Here is an 18,555-nt window from a genome sequence, read left to right as displayed (position 1 = left end):
CCAACTACAGCGATGTCTGGGACTTGATGTTTTACCGGATTCCTGATATTCACAGTACACTCGTGAAATGGTCATTCGGGAAAATCCCCACATCATCGCTACCTCGGAGATGCAGTGTCCTATCGCCTGTGTGTCAAATATAACACCATGTTCATACTCAACTAAATCTTGATAACCTGCCACTGTAGCAGCAGTAACCGATCTAAGAACTGTAAGAACTGCGCCAGACACTAGTTGCCTTATTTAGCCATTGCCAACTGCAGCGCTGTATTCTGCCTGTTTACATGTCTCTGTATTTGAATACGCATGCCTATTCCAGTTTCTTTGGTGCCTCAGTGTACTAACGTTCTGCTATGGCATAAATAGTGTGTTATTTGCAAAGTATACACTTTATTTCTTGTATGTGAAAAGCTATCATTGCGTGCCAGTGGAAATTCACCTCATAACACCTATCAGGTGAATTGTACTATTGAAGTATATTTCACCGACATGTTCTAACACTAAACACAAGTTTCCCCTCACTGTTAAAGATGAATACAGTGAAAATGTGTGCAATTCACACAAAATCAGAATTTAAAGAAATCAGCAGTAAGCCAGATAAACAGGATATTCAACAAGAGTTATAGGCTTTGACCTGTGATATAAGAAACACGTGACAAGCATCGTAAATAACATAGCAAATATAATGTGATACCAGTGGCATCACCAGAAGGTGATGCAACAGCAACCGTTAACATTATGTCACCGGTCGAAGCCAATGACACGTATAGAGGGCGCCTGTTGACCCAGTAACACTTAAGATGTGGAGAAGTCAAAACAGTACTGAGTGACAAAATACAACACAGGTCAGCCAATGGTGAAATAACAAAACAGATAAATCATGAATTAAATATTTAGCAATGAAGAACAATAAGGTAGGCCTATATGTCACCATTAAGGTAGAATTGTATGTTCTAAGGATAACAGAATTTTCAATTTTGTGTTACATAATCACAGTTTGGCAACTTAATCATTCAAAGCTGTGCTTAACTATTGGGCCTTGCTTCTGATGCATTGTTAGTGTGGTAGTAACTGCCAGCGCAGCAAACAAATGAAACCTTAGAGGACCACCGAAATAATTTTTTTAGAGGCACAAAAAGAGAAGCTTATAAGCAAATACATTTTAACACAGTTCTATTAAAATAATCATTCCAATTAAAATATATATTCTCCTTAAAGAAGTTAAGTATTGAAAATATTTGATCAGTCTATGGAAAGATAATTCTATTTTAATACAAACCTAATTCCATAATTTATTTACAGTCACGGTGAATTATGGTATAAGTCATTTGTTCAGCAAATATTTCAGCTACAATATCCACAATTTTCTTTTGTAATTAGATTTAGAACAGTAGTGATTCACAGCTGATGACAGACAAATACCCCATAGTTTTTCCACAATTTCAGAATAAACAATATTAAGTTTCTGTTCCTCACAGAACATAAAAACTACTATGTGGGCGCATTTCAATCTTGCATCCTTTCCCGCCCATTTACATTGGATCAGCGTACTGTGGACACCTTACTGTCAATGTGATGACATCTCAGTTTGTGATATCAATCACACTCTCTTTCAGTGAAAGCATCACAAGATTAGCAGAGTCAAATTTTTACAGGAACTTTCAAGGCTTGGCCACTGCCAACCACTATATAGGCCAACTATCCCAGTTGTAGGAGATCCATCCAGGAGTAAATATGCTACTTTAGCCAAATTTATTTCTGAAGAAGACACATATCTCATAGTAGTTACAATTATCAATCTGACTACGAGGACTGAATTGTCAACTTTCACAGAAACAAGTGATTTACTTTCACTTGAATCCAGTACTGTCACTGAATATCACCACCATATATTCTAAAATCGCATTTAAGACAGTCTCCTCTCCTCACTGTGGCTCATAATAGTTATAGGTTGCACTGTATTGACTATCATTTTAATTAACATCTGGTAGGTAAATGGTATCCCGCAAGAAGCTAAAACAAAACAAAGTTTCTTGAGCGTGGAAATATGCAGTCTCTGACCTGCATTAAAACCGTCAATGCATTCATATTATCTTAAACACACTTTTTCTTAAAGGCAATAGAAACGTGGGGAAGCTCATGTGTCACTGAACACAGCATAATTTGTTTCTTACATAATTCACAGTATTATCTTGTAGTAACTGCTGCCGTGAGTTAATATATTCCTCAAGCATCTCTTTCGAGGTGGTATTTATGGTACACGATGTGTTATAAAATCAATGTGCTAACTTGCATTTCTGTTTGTTTATGTACGAACGAGAGTGTTTACGTACAAACGAGAGGGCGAGGCTCATTATCACTGCTGTATTATTAGCAGCGAACGTCCCGAGGCAATTTTGTTCTCAGTTGTACTCCTGTATAAGGTTGCCTATAGAGCTGCAAACCTACTACAAAAACTATTATAAATCAAAACATGCTCGTATACAAACCTCATGCGGCAAACGCCTGACAACAAACTTATAACCTCTGACGCTCGTAATCACGTGTAGATACTTAAATGTTTCATGTTTTAGATCCATTGGATTGTCATCTTTTCGTATTATGTTAACAAGTTTTTCAAGCATTCGATCTAGATGTGGATCCAGCAAATGAGGCTGTTCTTGGTATAAAGACAACAGATAACGAAAGCGTTCATATTGTTTCTCCTGCACAATTTCAGAAAAATTATTCTGTAACTTATCGAAAATATCCATAACTTCATCCACTTCACTAAACAATTCAAGGGCGCATCCGAGACCAATATTCTCGGATTCATCTTCAACATTCATAACTTCCATCGTGCGCTTCCCAAATTTGACACTGTCGAACTACTCACAACATTCGTATTCGTAAATACGAGATAACTCGTTTCGATACTATGCCTCGAGACATCTCATCGATATTAAATGCAGGGTCGAACTTTTAATTAAGTAGGGATTAAGCAGTCCCTTCTTTATTTTATTCCCCTTTCTTTATCTCAAACATTTCATTTTAAAGTCTCCATAATAAGATAGCTGCTGTTATTTTTAATACTTATAGAAATAAGATGCCTCCAGAGTTAATACGATTTCATTGGGCGCGTTGTTATGGCAACGTCAACAGCGAAGCAACAGCCAAATGGACGAAATAGTGATACATGTTAAACAACGGCAAAAATAAAATAAACAAGCAGCCCCCCCCCCCTCTCGCTCACGAGCTCTTCGTGTATTAACGTAATGAAAGCTGCAGGATACCGAGAATAGAAAATAATTTGATCAACAGCAAGAAAATGCATTGTTAGGTGAAGCAGCGGAAAAGCCACTTTCGATAAGAAGGCACCTGCAAACAAGTTTCTTCTAAATCACATGCAAGAGTCAGTCATTTTTCGTGAATCCCTCCATTTATTTGAATCAATGGATTATATCGCCAATCTAAATTAAAGTCAGTTTCCTGTACGACGATTATTATTATTAGCGGATCCCATCGGCGAGAGCAACGTAATATTTACACAAATAAAGTATGTTGTTGCGCAGCAGGATAATTTTAGTGTAGGTCTCCATGTTAAATTTTTCGAACTTCTGCCAGGCGAGCTCGAAACAGAGAAAGCTATCTCTGGGTCGGTGTTCCAATCGGACTGTCAGCAAGACGTACCGGTACCGGATATCATCGATGTGATGGACGCAGGTGCATGAAGTGAGAGTTGTCACACACACTCCGATAGGGGATGGCAAAAATGCAAACGTTGCAGTGCAACATAACAAGGCACGTTGAAGTAACACTACATAACTTCAAGGCCAAACGTTGGCAGAAACACATAAGATTGGTTACCAAGAACAATTACTGAATTATCACAGTGAGGCAAGAAGTGCTGATGGGGCCAATAAAGGGGGGCAAATGCTTGCATACACCATACCACCATTTCATAGGCACAGGCTTGGTTCTTTAAATAATGAGGCTTACACAGCCCAAAGGCAAATTCAGTCATGCAGCCATTCTGTCCTTGTCGTTAGAAGCAGAAGAATGACAGTTGTTGAGTTTCAGTGAAACTACAACAAGTTGATGGATGATGGTATGCTTGCCTCCTCCTTCCTAATTTCAACACCAAGATGCAGCTAATCTGATGCACATCACAGCTGTGGTTTACCATTGCCATCTACTGGGTCATCGCAGATGAGAAGACTGGTGTGCAGCCAGCCCTCCTCCACTAGGTCTCATCTCGGATGATCTACAAGCTGTCACCTCTACACTGACCAGGCACTGCACATTCATGGTGCCTCCCTGCCAACCCGTGAATATCTGCTGCGGTCTCTGTCAATTCATGGTGGATAATCAGGGCCAAGTCTTAAAGACAACAGACATCCTGCACCACACTTGGAAGTCTCTACGTGTGCAAGCAATGGGCTGAGGTGAGAGCTACACTGTATTGTGGAACATCGTGTGGGCAACACCTTCTTGACCTCATGCTGCTGCCACCACAGCACACTGCCACAGCTCACTGATCTGCAGGGCAACATCACTTCTTGCTGATGAGGCATCAGTACTTCTTCCCGGCACACGGTTACTCCTGGCTGCTGACCATGCCCTGAAGACCCTTCGTAATTCTATACATGCAACACAATGAATAAACTTTATTGCGGATAGGACAACGTCACTGGCACTTCCAGGCACAAACTGAACCACTTGCCCACAATCTATGCTTGGCCTCCTGTTCAGACCACGGTCCCAGTGACCGGGTCTCAATGTTGGTGACAGGAAGTGGTCACTGCATTGGTTCAACAGGCACAATGTACAATTATGTACATCTATGAGATTGTTGCAGAAGATAATGAAAGGCAAAATTCAGGATGAATATTTATAAACAGGGGAGGAATGTTGCACAGTAGAATATATTCATAGTATATTTTTAAATTTTTTAAAGTTCTGCCACGCGAGCTCAGAACAAAGAAGACTAGCTCTGGGCTGGTGTAACAGTCAGAATGCCAACAATACGTATCACCCGTGTGATGAACGTCAGGGCATGAAGCGAGCATTTCCATACAACTTCTGAGCGAGGAAGGCAGAACTGCAAATTCTGCAGTGCTACATAACAAGGCATTGTGAAGTAACAGTAAGTAACTTCAAACCAAAGTTCCACTGCAGACTAGTGGCAGCTGTATTGCAGCAGTGTGTGAACAGCAGGGCTACCATTACAGCAGGCACAAAGCGTGTGGCTTCAGTGCAACAGTGCAGTGCACATCGAAGTAAGGAACGCAAAACAGCGCAAGCTGAGCCATCTTACAATGCAAATATGTCTTTCCAGAGTCTATTTCTGCAGACCACGTGGGTTGAGCTCAAAGCAAGCTCCTCACCAACACAAATTGAAGTTTGTTTGGCACTATTCATTCGTTTTTGTTTCATTTCATTATGTCTATGAAGCACGCAGTATCCTGCAATTGTAAAGAAAGTTCAGTTCATTACAAATACGTGTCAATTGTTTTCCTGCAGTCACATGTAAGTCGATGAGCTTGTCACTGTGAAGTGTATACCCTCAAGGACAATTTTCGAGTGGAACTATTGTGCAGATGCCACTGTTGTGATTGCCAGTTGATGGAGATTCAGCTTGGCACTGATTGGTAGAGTTGTTGGATTCCTCCTGAGGGGTATCGTGCCAAATTCTGGCCAACTGTTGTGTTAGATCGTCAAAATCCCAAGATAGTTGGAAGGCACTGCCCATAATGCTCCAAATATTCTCAATTGGCACCCGATGGCTTGCCATGTAGGACAACAAAACAGGCTGTAGAATATTATCGACATACCGCTGTGATGCAAGGGTACCACAGATGACAACCAAAGAGGTCCCGTTATGAAAAGAAATGGCACTTCAGACCATCACTAATGGCTTGCGGCCTGAATGGTGGGCAACAGTTAGGTTGGCATCTCACCACTCCCATTCTGGGCTTACATTTCAGTAAGATAAGGCCCACCCAAACACAGTGAGAGTCTCTACTGCTTGTTGTTGTGCTTGTCAAACCCAACCTCGGCCAGCAAGGTCGCTGGATCATTCACCAATTAAGACCATTTGGTGCATTATGAGCAAGGCCCTCCAACAAAGACTACAATCAGAGGCTGGAGGCTGAGTTGCAGGAATGCCTCACAGGAACTGACTCTGCCCATCCAGAGCTAGCATCTTACACATGCAAAGTGCCACACCACTGACACCTCCTACCGTTACTAGAGTGGCGACAACAAGGGGAGGGTTTTAGCTAGGCTACCTCCCATTCAGGTGGTTCAGACCAGAGGAGGCAGTTTTTCTTGAGTAACAACATCACCTATGACCTCACCAAATTCGGACATAACGTGAGTCAGCTTGGCCAGGATTAAGCTGCCGATGTGCATTTAATCACCACATCAGTTGTTGCGCCAGTATTAATGCAGTGACAGCAAGCCATTTCAGTTCCTTTGCCACCTGTGGACAATCACACTGTCCAGCATGGTTCTGAAATCACTGTTGCGTGGAATCTGGGCGTGCAGCCTCCCAGACCAAGTGCAAGCAGATACTGCATAGACAGCAATGCCATTGTGGACTTTGCGAATCGGTTGCATGACGCACTGTCTATGGCACCCAGTTTTTCAGGCACGGCAACCTACTAAGTCCCAGCCCTAGCAATTTGCAGTCTGCAGCAACATGTGCCTACCACATCACCCACCTCAGATGCCGATCTGCACCACCCAGTGCAAAATCTGGCCACCCAAGTGGCAGCACTCAGTATGCTGGTCCACCCACAGACAGAGGGCAACAGGCACCTGCCATTCTAGTGGTATCCCACCATTTTCAGAGCAGCTGCGGAATACCATTTGCTGGTACCGTGCCCACTCCAGCAATGACATGACCAAAGTACCAGCTGCCCTGCTCAGTCACAAATGCTAGGTGAAACAAAGCTTAGACACACCTGGCTGCAGTGCCATACTGAAGCATCTCTTTGTGTTGGAACAGTGTGATAGTGACATGTGTCAGATAGATACCTTGTTGACACGGGTACTGACCTCTCCATATGCCCATGAGCTAAGCTGAGGGGCCACTGGACCACTGAGGCAATGTCCCTCACAGCTGTGAACAGTCAAAACATACAGCACAGCACACATCACCAGAATCTAGATTATGCTGCACATTCGCGTGGACCTTCACTCTGATTGATGTCCTCAAGCCAATTGTGAGGTGAATTTTCTCAGCCACTGTAGATTGGTAGCTGATCACAAATGCCCAGTTGATTGATTCGATAAATTTGAAGATAGCACGACAGCAATGGCAGACTACTTTCATTGGGTGTGAAGCCAGTGATCTGCTCCAGAATGTACGCAGACATTCTGGACAAATTTCCCAAAATCATTAGCCCGTCTGGTGCACTGAGAGATGTCAGTTATTCAACAGTCTACCATGTCATGACTATGCCAAGACCACCCGCATCGTGCCACCCACATCAACTTGTTACCCGACAACTCTCCATACCAAAGGCTGAGTTCAAGGACACAATGTGACAGAGCACTGTTCGAGCATGACTCATTTCTTTTGGTGTGGCTACCACAAAGTCAAAGGTAGGCAGAAAGACCCAACTTGGCAACCCAGAATAATTACTGAATACCACAGCAAGAAAACAAGCACAGACGTGACTGGTAAATAAGGGTAAATACACTCGTGCACCCAGAACCACTGCATCATAGGCACAGGCCTGGCCCTTTAAATAACAAGTCTTTCAGAGCTCAGAGATATGTTCAGCCATGCTGTCATTCTGTCTGTGTCGCTAGAACCAGAGAGATTGACAGTCTGTTGAACTTTGCTGAAACCACAACAAGCTGATCAGTGAAGGTCAGCCTGCTATCCTCTCACTGACTTCAACAGTGAAATGGAGCCAACCTGGAGCATACCACAGCTGTAGCATTCTGTTGCTGCAAGTGGATCATCACTAATGAGAAGACTGGTGTGCAGACAGCCCTTCTCCATTACGGGTCATCACAGATGATATGGAAGTTGCAGTCTCCACACCGACCAGACACATCACATTCACGCTGCGACCTGGCTGCTTTGTGAGTATTTGTTACAGTCTCAGTTGATCCATAGTGGATGACTGAGGTCAAGTCTTCATGACAACTTACAGCCTGAACCACAGCAACAGTCCCCACCTGAGTACGGAATGGGCTGTCTTCAAGAGTGCTGAGGTGAGAGCTGCACTATACCTTGGAACTTCATGTGGGCATCACCTTCTCATCCACACCTTGCCGCCAGCACAGCACGCAGCCACGGCTCACTGACCAGTGGGTTGATATTGTGTCTTGCTGATGAGGCATCAGCACTTCTTTGCAGAACATGGTTACACCTGCCACTGACTGCCACCCTGAAGACACTTTTTTGTTCTGTAAACTCAACACAATAAATAAACATTATTGCAGATATCACTGTATCACTGACACCTCCAGGTGTAAACTGGACCACTCACTTTTTTATGTCAACAACTAACACAGAGCAGACAATTTATCCTACCAGACCCCTCTTCCATTTTCACAGCTAAAGCGAGGTAGCCATCAAAGAAACACTAATATTTGGCAGTCAAAGAGGACAATATGAAAACAGTGATAAAGGAATCATTTCTTCTTTCATTTGGATTCTTTCGCACTTGGGAATTACTTACAATGTTCAGGTAGATCAATTACCAAAGTCTGCAATCAATAATACCAGGAATTTTCTGTCACTCATCTACTCCTGTATCACCGTTCAATCTGTGGGTTGAAGAGAAAAATTATTATATCTATTGGAAAGACTACTGAACTTTACCTGTAGCTTGTAACAGCAATTTTACTGCCACCAACTTATATTTTGCGGAAAGACCATAAAGATAAGATAAGAGAGATTAGGGCTCTTACAGAGGCATATAGGCAGTCATTTTTCCCTCGTTCTGTTTGGGAGTGGAACAGGGAGAGAAGATGCTAGTTGTGGTATGAGGTACCCTCCGCCATGCACCATATGGTGGATTGCGGAGTATGTATGTAGATGTAGATAAAATGGTATGCTTCAATATAAAAAAAGCTGTTCCACCTAACCCTTGGTCCAGTTACAAAAAGTTCACAAGGAAATTGATAACAAGTGTGATGGAGATGACCTCAACCTTGGACACTTCCCAGCAAGTCATTACCAATTATGAATCTTGAATTCCCCTTCTTCTGAATATGACAATATCTCTTATGCTTCTCTGAATCATAGTTTGTTGCCTTGTTCTAAATGCAGTTTTCACAGACAGGTCTTTATGGAAGATTTGAAAAAAAAAGATCTGTGACCAACAATCTTGTGGTTATCTCACAGTTCTTCATGCCAGCTCCATCTGTATATATCGGATGACATTTTAATTTCTTTGCATCTTCTCAAATTAAAGAATATAACTCTTGTACATTATGCCTAAATATGCAATTTTCAGAAAATAAATATTTAAGGACACGTGTGTAACAACTATTTGAAGTGTCTGTGTAATTTATGTGGCTGTATAGTATTTATCCTACCAATTGCCAGCTAAAATAAATATTCATCCTTTGTTCATTATGGGTAAAGATATACACAAGTAACTTTTAAGAATGTGTAGGTTACACAAAATGTAGGTAATACCATTTTTGAATCTTAATGAGGTACAAAAACAATTAAATATTATACATGCTTCCATGGAGCAGTAGCCAAAACCATACTCCTGCTTTTTCTCCTGTCACAGAGATATTCAGCTCTAAATTAGTTTCATTGTCCACAAACAACACTAACTCTGTGTTAGAACTTCAAGTTTAACACATATATTTCGGAACGACACAACAACACATATAAGTCACAGAGTAAGTTGACATGTGTACATGTCAGCATTCGAATAAACACTGAGTCTCAGTCTAGCGGCCGCTGCTCAGCTGGCCGCTTAGGTGGCGCAGCTGCTGCATGGCTGGCAGACAGCACCGCATGTAGAGGATGTGCGTAATTGCGCGGCGGCACTTTGAATAATCGGCGAGTCACAACACTCTGTTGCTGAGAAGTTGCACAGTAAATCACTTACAAAAATCAGTAATAACAGAGGGCTTCACAGATAGCCTTGAGGAACTCCATAACAAACTTTCCTTTATTCTAAAAAAGTAATTTATATTTTCATTACATATTTCTACCAACTGTTGTTTTTCAGAAAAGAAATATGGCTTACATCACATTTAAACATTACTTCTAGTCAGTGTGGTTCACTTTTCATTTATTTAGTAAGAACTAGTCTGTGTTCATTACAGTCCAACTGTCCACTGATGTACCATCCCTACTTTATTTATCTGTTTTTGTGGACACTTCATATTTTGTGTTTTAGGAACAGTCCTAGTTCCACTACTATTTTACCTTCTATTTTGAAGATACGCCAGACACTTAAACGAGGAAGTTTGATTATGCTGATGACTGAGTGACAGCGACACAGCACAAACAAACTGAGGTTATATATATCAACCAAATGGGACAATATTTTCATAAACAGGGACATCAACTTAACCATCATAAAACTGGATTCGCATGTTTTCATCTGAGTAATATTTTGGCCAACCGTGAACTGGACATATGTTTTGAGGGTAATCGTGTGACCCATAGCAAATATCCACAGTAGCTTGGATTTATACTTTACAGAATGCTGTCATTTAAGCAGTCCTCATCTAAACTGAGGTCAATGAATAATATTCTGCAAAAATTATGTGGTGCAACATGTACAACGTTGTGTTTTGTAGCTTTGACCTTACAATCATCTGGCCTTGGTCCTGTCCAGAATACGGGAGCCCTATCTGAAGAAACAGAAACCACATGAAGCTTGTAGATGTGCAGTGAAAGCAAACAATATGGATTGTTACCGGTACAATTAAGTCCACTACAGTATTTCACCACCTAACCTGAGAAGAAAAAAATATCCTTTTGAGGAATTATAATAAAATCTGCAAGAGACAGTGGCCTTCAGTTCAGTTAATCAATCCATCTGAATCAGTAGACTCCATTCCTGACATCTCTCCACTCAGAACATCTAGTGACTTGGTGGACCATAACTCCAGTCTCTGCAAAGCCTCAGTGCTAGAATGGAATAATAACACTCCACCACAGCTGAAAAGCTTTCTCTGAGTGAGTACTGAGCCATGCAAAATTGATGAGCACCATAGGACACGAAATTTACCACTGTGGAGTGTACCTGTGGCTTTTCAAGACAGACTGTCACACATATTATTGAAGAGGGCCCTCAAAACCCTTCACACTTCATGACACTACAGCACATGATCAAATATGTAAATACTATATTTTTAAATTACGTAGACATTTTATTTACATTTCTTAAGGGATGTGTAATTGCCATAATAATGACGACAACAACAATAATAATAATTTGTGTTTTATCATTATTGGGGGGAAAAATATGTTTTTATCAGTAGATGATTGTCCACCATCCTCTATATGGCTATATAACATTAATATCTAGCAGTAATTTATGAGACAGAATTTCTGGATGGTACATATCTAAAGTAGGAGAAATGTATAGCTCTGCCGATAGATACATATAATAGTAAAAGGATCACAGTGCCTACTTTCCAGAACGAATAGTTCCATTGTCAGGGATGAGAGACAAATATGTTGGAGCAGGTTAAAAAGGAAGACTAGCTTGAGAGAGACCCACTTGTATTGGGGATGAGAGATTCACCTACACACATCCTCATGCAGGTGGGTCTCTCTTGTGCTACAGTGTGGATCACTGGCCCTACCCCTTTAACTTTCTCCAAGATGCTTCTCTCTCTTCCCAGTTGAAGGAACTACACTCTAAGACAAAAACAGTGACACAACACAAAGGAATTATCTGAAATGGGTTGAAAATCACGACATGTCAGTTGGACAGAATTTGACACAATATCTGTCAGGAGGACATGCAACAACTCTATCAATCAATGCCAAACAAAATAAGTGCTTGCATAAGGGCAGGAGGTGGACCAATGCATTATCAACCTGCTTGATTTGTGAAGGTCTTTCTCTTGAATAAATTATCCAATTTTTCTGAAATTGTAACCATTTGTTTGACTGTACACGTACTTCACATCTACTGATTTATGGTCCTTTCAGATAACTCCATTTTTTGTCTTAGAATGTGTTAGTTCCAAAAAGTAGGTACTGTGACCTTTTTAGTATTTTTCTCCACATGACAAAAAAAGGTGAAACACCTAGATGTGATGTACAAATAGAGATAAACAGAGATTACAATTTTGGAAAAATTTGATGATTTATTGAAGAGAAAAAGCTTCACAAATTGAGCAAGTCAATAATACATTGGTGCACATCTGGCCACTATTCGAGCACATATTTGGCTTGACATTGATTGATAGAGTGGGTGGATGTCCTCCTGAGAGATACCATGCCAAATTCTGTCCAACTGGTGTGTTAGATCATCAAAATCCTGAGATGATTGGAGCGGCCTGCCCATAATACTCCAAAAATTCTCAATTGGTACAGGATAGCTTGCCATGAAGGGCAACAAAACAGCCTGTAGAATATTATCAACATACAGCTGTGCTGTAAGGATGCCGAAGATGACAACCAAAGGGGTCCTGTTATGAAAAGAAATGGCACCCCAGACCACCCCGCACAGCTGTCAGGCAGTATGGTGGGCAACAGTTGGGATGGTATCCCATCACTCTCTGGGGTGTATCCAAACATATCTTATTTCATATTTATTTACTCATAAGTTCTGTAGGACAAAATTAAGGAGCAAATCTCCAAGGTTATGGAACATGTTAGTACATGAAATTACAACATAAAAGTAGTGACAGATAAAAATAAAATGTTTATGAACCCAAAAAAATGTCAATACATAAGTTTAAGTAAATGCAATCAACAATACAATAAGAATCAGCCTAATTTTTCTAGGAACTCCTCAACAGAATAGGTGCGACCCATAAGGAAACTCTTCAGTTTCAATTTGAAAGTGCTTGGATTTCTGCTAAGATTTTTGAATTCGAGGGGTAGCTTATTGCAGCAGTATACTGCACACATTTTTGCACAAGAGTTGAGGAAGTCCGATCCAATGCAGGTTTGATTTCTGTCGAGTATTAACTGAGTGAAAGCTGCTTATTCTTGGGAATAAGATAATATTGTTAACAAGAAATGATAGTAAGGAATATATGTATTGAGAGGCCAATGTCAAAATACCCAGACTTGTGAACAGGGGTCGACAAGAGGTTCGTGAACATACACCATTAATCGTCCAAACCACTCATTTCTGAGCCAAAAATATCCTTTTAGAATGGGAAGAGTTACCCCAAAATATAATACCATATGACATAAGCAAATGAAAATAAGCAAAGCAGATTAATTTTTGTGTCAAAAGATCACTCACTTCAGATACCGTTCAAATGGTAAAAATGACAGCATTAAGTCTTTGAGCAAGATCCTGAATGCGAGCTTTCCATAAAGTTTACTATCTATCTGAACACCTACAAATTTGAACTGTTCAGCTTCACTAATCATATGCCCATTCTGTGAAAGTAAAACATCAGGTTTTGTTGAATTGTATGTTAGAAACCATAAAAACTGAATATTACTGTGATTTAGCATTAGTTTATTTTCTACAAGCCATGAACTTAGGTCATGAACTGCACTATTTGAAACTGGGCTAATGTTGCACACAACGTCCTTTACTACCAAGCTAGTGTTGTCAGCATACAGAAATATTTTAGATTTACCCATAATGCTAGAGGGCGTATCATTTACATAAATAAGGAATAGGGGTGGCCCCAACACTGATCCCTGGGGCATCCCCCACTTGACTGTACCCCACTCAGACCCCACACCACAGCCATTCTCAACATTGTGAATAGTGACCTTATGCTGTCTATTGCTAAAGTAAGAGGTGAACCAATTGTGAGCTACTCCCCATATTTCATAATGCTCCAACTTCTGGAACAATAACAACAATCAAATGCCTTAGTTAAATAAAAAAATATGCCTAGTGTTCGAAACCATTTGTTTAATCCATCCAGAACCTCACAGAGAAAAGAGGATATAGCATTTTCACTTGTTAAATAACTTCTAAAGCAAGACTGTACAGTTGATAGCAATTTGTGTGATATAAAATGATCAATTATCCTTACATTCACAGCCTTTTCAATAACTTTAGCAATCACTAGTGGCATAGAAACAGGTCTAAAACTGTCTACATTATCCTTTTCTCCCTTTTCATAAAGAAGCTTTACTACTGAGTACTTTAACCGTTCAGGAAACTGACCGTTCCTAAAGCAAAAATTACAAATGTGGCTAAATACAGGGCTAACATGCACAACGCAGTACTTTAATATTCTTTGGCCTGTAATCTCATTGACTTGAGTAGAAATGTCTTTCAGTGATGTGTCCTGCTTCAAAATGAGCCTTGATGACCACGTACATATGTCTGGAGATGCCCTGGACAGTGGTGGGATAGAAACCTGAATGTCGCCTGCCACGTGGCCTGACAGTCAGGAGTGATGGTCTGGGATGCCATTTCTTTTCATAGTAGGATCTGTTTGGTTGTCATCTGTAGTACCCTTATAGCACAGTGGTACATCAGCGATATTCTGCATCCTGTTTTGTTGCCCTTCATGTCAAGCTATCCTGGGCTTATATTTCAGTAAGATAACACCTGCCTGCACATGGTGAGAGTTTCTCCTGCTTGTCTTTGTGCTTGTCAAACCCATCCTTAGCCAATAAGGTTGTTGGATCTCTCCCAGATTAAAAACATTTGGAACATTATGGCGAGGGCTCTCCAACCATCTCAGGATTATGACTATGTGGCATGTCAGTTGGACAGAATTTGGCACCATATCCCTCAGGACGACATCCACCAACTCTGTCAATCAATGCCAAGTGAAATAACTGCTTGCATAAGGGCAAGGGGTGGACCAATGCCATATCAAATTCCTTAATTTGTGAAAGTCTTTCTCTTGAATAAATCATCTATTTTTTCTGAAATTTTAATCATCTGTTTGTATCTACATGTACATCACTTCTACTGATTTCTACTCCATTCAGATAACTGCTTATGATGCATTACTTTTTTGTCTTAGAATGTGTTAGTTCTAAAAAGTAGGCAATGTGACCTTTTTAGCATTATTCACTATGTGACAAGAAAGGTGAATCACCAAGAAGACACGGTGAGATGTCAATGTAAGCTGGACTAGGAAATTGCCATCCCATACGTAGGCTGTCATTAACTCCACAACACAGACAGTTGCACGTCGAGTGATGCTTTGACTGGGAAGCATGGACTGCCTATAGATGGTGTCACATCAAGTTCGGCAACAAATCTTGGCCCTGCACTAACTCACATGACAACTGTTGACAAGTACGGTGGTGACCTGGGGAGAGGCATCATTCTTCCGATATTTTGTTAGGGTAACGCAGTGTTCATAATAGCACCACAGTGTGGCTTCAGGTCAATGCTGGTAGTGATGGAGGAACTCAACTACAACAGCATAAAAATACATCATGGACATCCCGCATCCTCACGTGTACCTCTCATGCGAGAGTATAACAAAACCAGTCTCGAATGGGAAATGGTCTGTCCTCTCACCACATGTTTCTACATACTGTATCTGTGATGTTGAGATACACCTGTGGCCAGCAAGACTGCCAGATCTGTCCCCAGTAAAACGCTTGTGGTGCCAGCTAAGATGTCAGCTCCGTCAGAGTGCCAGCATCCGGGATGTCGAGGATTAGTTTTGACAGTTGTGTGCCTCATGAGAGGTTACAATGACTTTAGAACACCATTCCCAACTGAATCAATGTATGCATCCAGGCCAGAGAGGACTTTATACTGATAACAGGACACATATTGCCAAGTCGTTTGCAAATTTGACTCAATATTGTAATCACTGCAGTACCATTGCACACCCTCTCAACCGGTGATGTTACATTTCTTCTCCTCCACCCCTTATGGGTGCTTCAGTGTTTTTGTAAGGCTGCATGTGTCGCTATTGTCAGTACTGTTTATTTCACCTACATTGCCATCTCCAGATGAAGAGAAGAACAAGTTCTACCAAGACCTCCGACATGTCCTTAGGGATATTCCTTCTGCAGATAAACTTCTGTTACTTGGTGATTTTAATGCTCGTGTTAGGAATGATTTCAGTGCTTGGAATGGAGTCCTCGGTCACCATGGGATTGGAAAATGCAACTCGAATGGTTTGGATCTTCTATCTCTATGTGCCAAGTTTGAACTCTGTCTGACAAGTACATATTTTCGTCTGCCTGAAAAATATAAAACGACATGGATGGATCCGCGATCTAAACACTGGCACCTTCTGGATTATGTGATAGTGCGGAAAAAAGATCTTGGTGACATACTGGTCACACGTGCAATGAGGCGCTCAGGGATGGACAGACCATCGACTCGTGAGGTCCAAATTAAAGATAACTCTGAAGGCACCACGCCGAGCTTCACACAAAATACCAACAAAATTGTCCTGCAAAATCTTGGCCAATGATCAAACTATGAGAGCAAAACTGGATGAAAAATTTGGTGTCGATGGCCTTTTGATATCTGAATCTGCCCCTGTGGATGAACAGTGGAGTGCATACGCTAGCAGACTGCGCGGCTGTGCTTCAGAAGTCTTGGGAAAGCCTCAGAAGAAGCACCAGGACTGGTTTGACGACTCAGATCCAGAGATCAGAAAGCTAATTAATGATTTCAGAACCTCTCTCCACACCCCTGATGATAACAAGCGTAGAGCAGCGCATTACAATCTGAAAGTGAAGGTACGTGCTCTCAAAGACAGTTGGTGGGCAAATAAAGCAAATGAAATACAGTTATATGCCGACACACACCAAACGGGCAGATTCTTTGAGTCCCTGAAAACTATATTTGGTCCAAGAGTTGGGAAAATAGCACCAGTCTATAACAAAGATAAAAGTTGTCGGCTGACGCAACAGAGTGACATCCTGTCTCGGTGGGCGGAACATTTTAATGACGTTCTTAATCCCGACCATCAGACAACCGATATTCCATACACAGAAGCACTTGAAGACCTGCCAGTTGAGGAACAACTTGCGGATGCCCCTTCCTATGATGAATTCATTTCAGCACTGGCTAAGCTGAAAAATGACAAAACAGCAGGATTAGATAACTTGCCATCAGAGCTATATAAATATGGGGGGGCCAAACATCAAGAAACCATTGTTTGCTCTGATCTTAAGGATTTGGGAGTATGAAATGATTCCACAAGACTGGAAAGATGCTTGTATTTCCAAGATCTATAAAGGCAAGGGTGACATATCAGAATGCAGCTCCCACAGGGGCATTTCTCTTCTCTCAGCAGCGGGAAAAGTCCTTGCACACATAATTAACACCCGATTAACACACTTTGCAGAAAAACTGCTACCAGAGACCCAGTGTGGCTTTCGCCCAAACAGAGGCACAGTGGATACCATATTTGTTGTCAAACAAATGCAAGAGAAAAGCTTAGAGCAACATCGGCTTTTGTTCATGTGCTTTGTAGACCTGGAAAAAGCTTTTGATCATGTCCCACGGGAAGCTCTCTGGATCATACTAAAGAAAACTGGGTGCCCTGACAAAATTGTAAGTTTGATTTGGCAGTTTCATGAAAACATGATGGCAAAAATCCGCCATGAGGACAAGCTCTCAGAACAGTTTCCCATGACATGTGGTGCAAAACAAGGCTGTGTTTTGGCTCCCACACTCTTCTCACTTTACTTTGCAGTTGTTATGAGAGACACAACCAAAGCCTGTAGTAATCAAATTAGTCTCGACACAAGGACAGACAAAAGTGTCTTCAAAATCTCTCGCCTCAGAACAAAAAGTTGCGTAACCAAACTATCCATCTTAGAGATTCTCTACGCGGATGATGTATGCATGATGGCTAATTCTTGCAAAACTCTTCAGACTTACATAAATCTGCTAAATGCCTCCTGCAGAAGATTTGGCTTAGCCATTAGCATCACTAAGACGCAAGTTCTCAAACAGCCACTTAGCTGTCTTAATGCAGATGACTCCAGTATTGAGATAAATAACAAACCCTTGCAAAATGTGTCAAATTTCAAATACCTGGGAAGCCAAATTAGAAGTGACAACAGCTTGACAACGGAAATCGCAGCGCGTATAGCCAGCGCAGCCTCAGCCTTCGGTAAGCTTAATGACCGAGTATGGAAATCACATGATCTCAAACTACAAACAAAAATTGCAGTCTACAAAGTAGTAGTATTATCCACCTTACTCTATGCCTCGGAAACCTGGTGCTGTTACAAAGCTGACATTAAGAAGCTAGATAAATTTCATCTTCGATGTCTGAGATCAATTCTGCGCATCAAATGGGAAGACTGTGTCCCAAACACGGAGATTTTGCGCCGTGTGAAACTGGCTGGTATTGAAGCTTTAATAATGAAACATCAACTGAGATGGAGTGGTCACATAGTACGCATGGATGACAGTTGGCTACCTAAAGCGGTGTTCTACTCACAGCTCTTGTGCGGGAAGAGGAGGAAAGGTGGTCAAC

The 18,555-nt window shown here is 41.3% G+C and overlaps 1 protein-coding gene across 1 annotated transcript in view; it reads right to left on the bottom strand.

Moving 5' to 3' along the window:
• The window catches only part of LOC126109664 (tubulin-specific chaperone D), a 199,273-nt gene extending 196,380 nt beyond the window's left edge, over positions 1 to 2,893 (bottom strand). The window contains exon 1 of the mRNA XM_049914709.1: positions 2,490 to 2,893. Coding sequence (XP_049770666.1) covers positions 2,490 to 2,837 — 348 coding nt within the window. The 5' untranslated portion in view covers positions 2,838 to 2,893. The remainder of the gene's footprint in view (positions 1 to 2,489) is intronic.
• Positions 2,894 to 18,555: the final 15,662 nt, after the last annotated feature.

This window comes from Schistocerca cancellata, chromosome 12 (genome assembly GCF_023864275.1).
Source record: "Schistocerca cancellata isolate TAMUIC-IGC-003103 chromosome 12, iqSchCanc2.1, whole genome shotgun sequence".
NCBI lineage: Eukaryota > Metazoa > Arthropoda > Insecta > Orthoptera > Acrididae > Schistocerca > Schistocerca cancellata.
The sequence above is the reverse complement of the archived record's forward strand: the minus strand, read 5'-3'. Positions and strand labels throughout refer to the sequence as shown.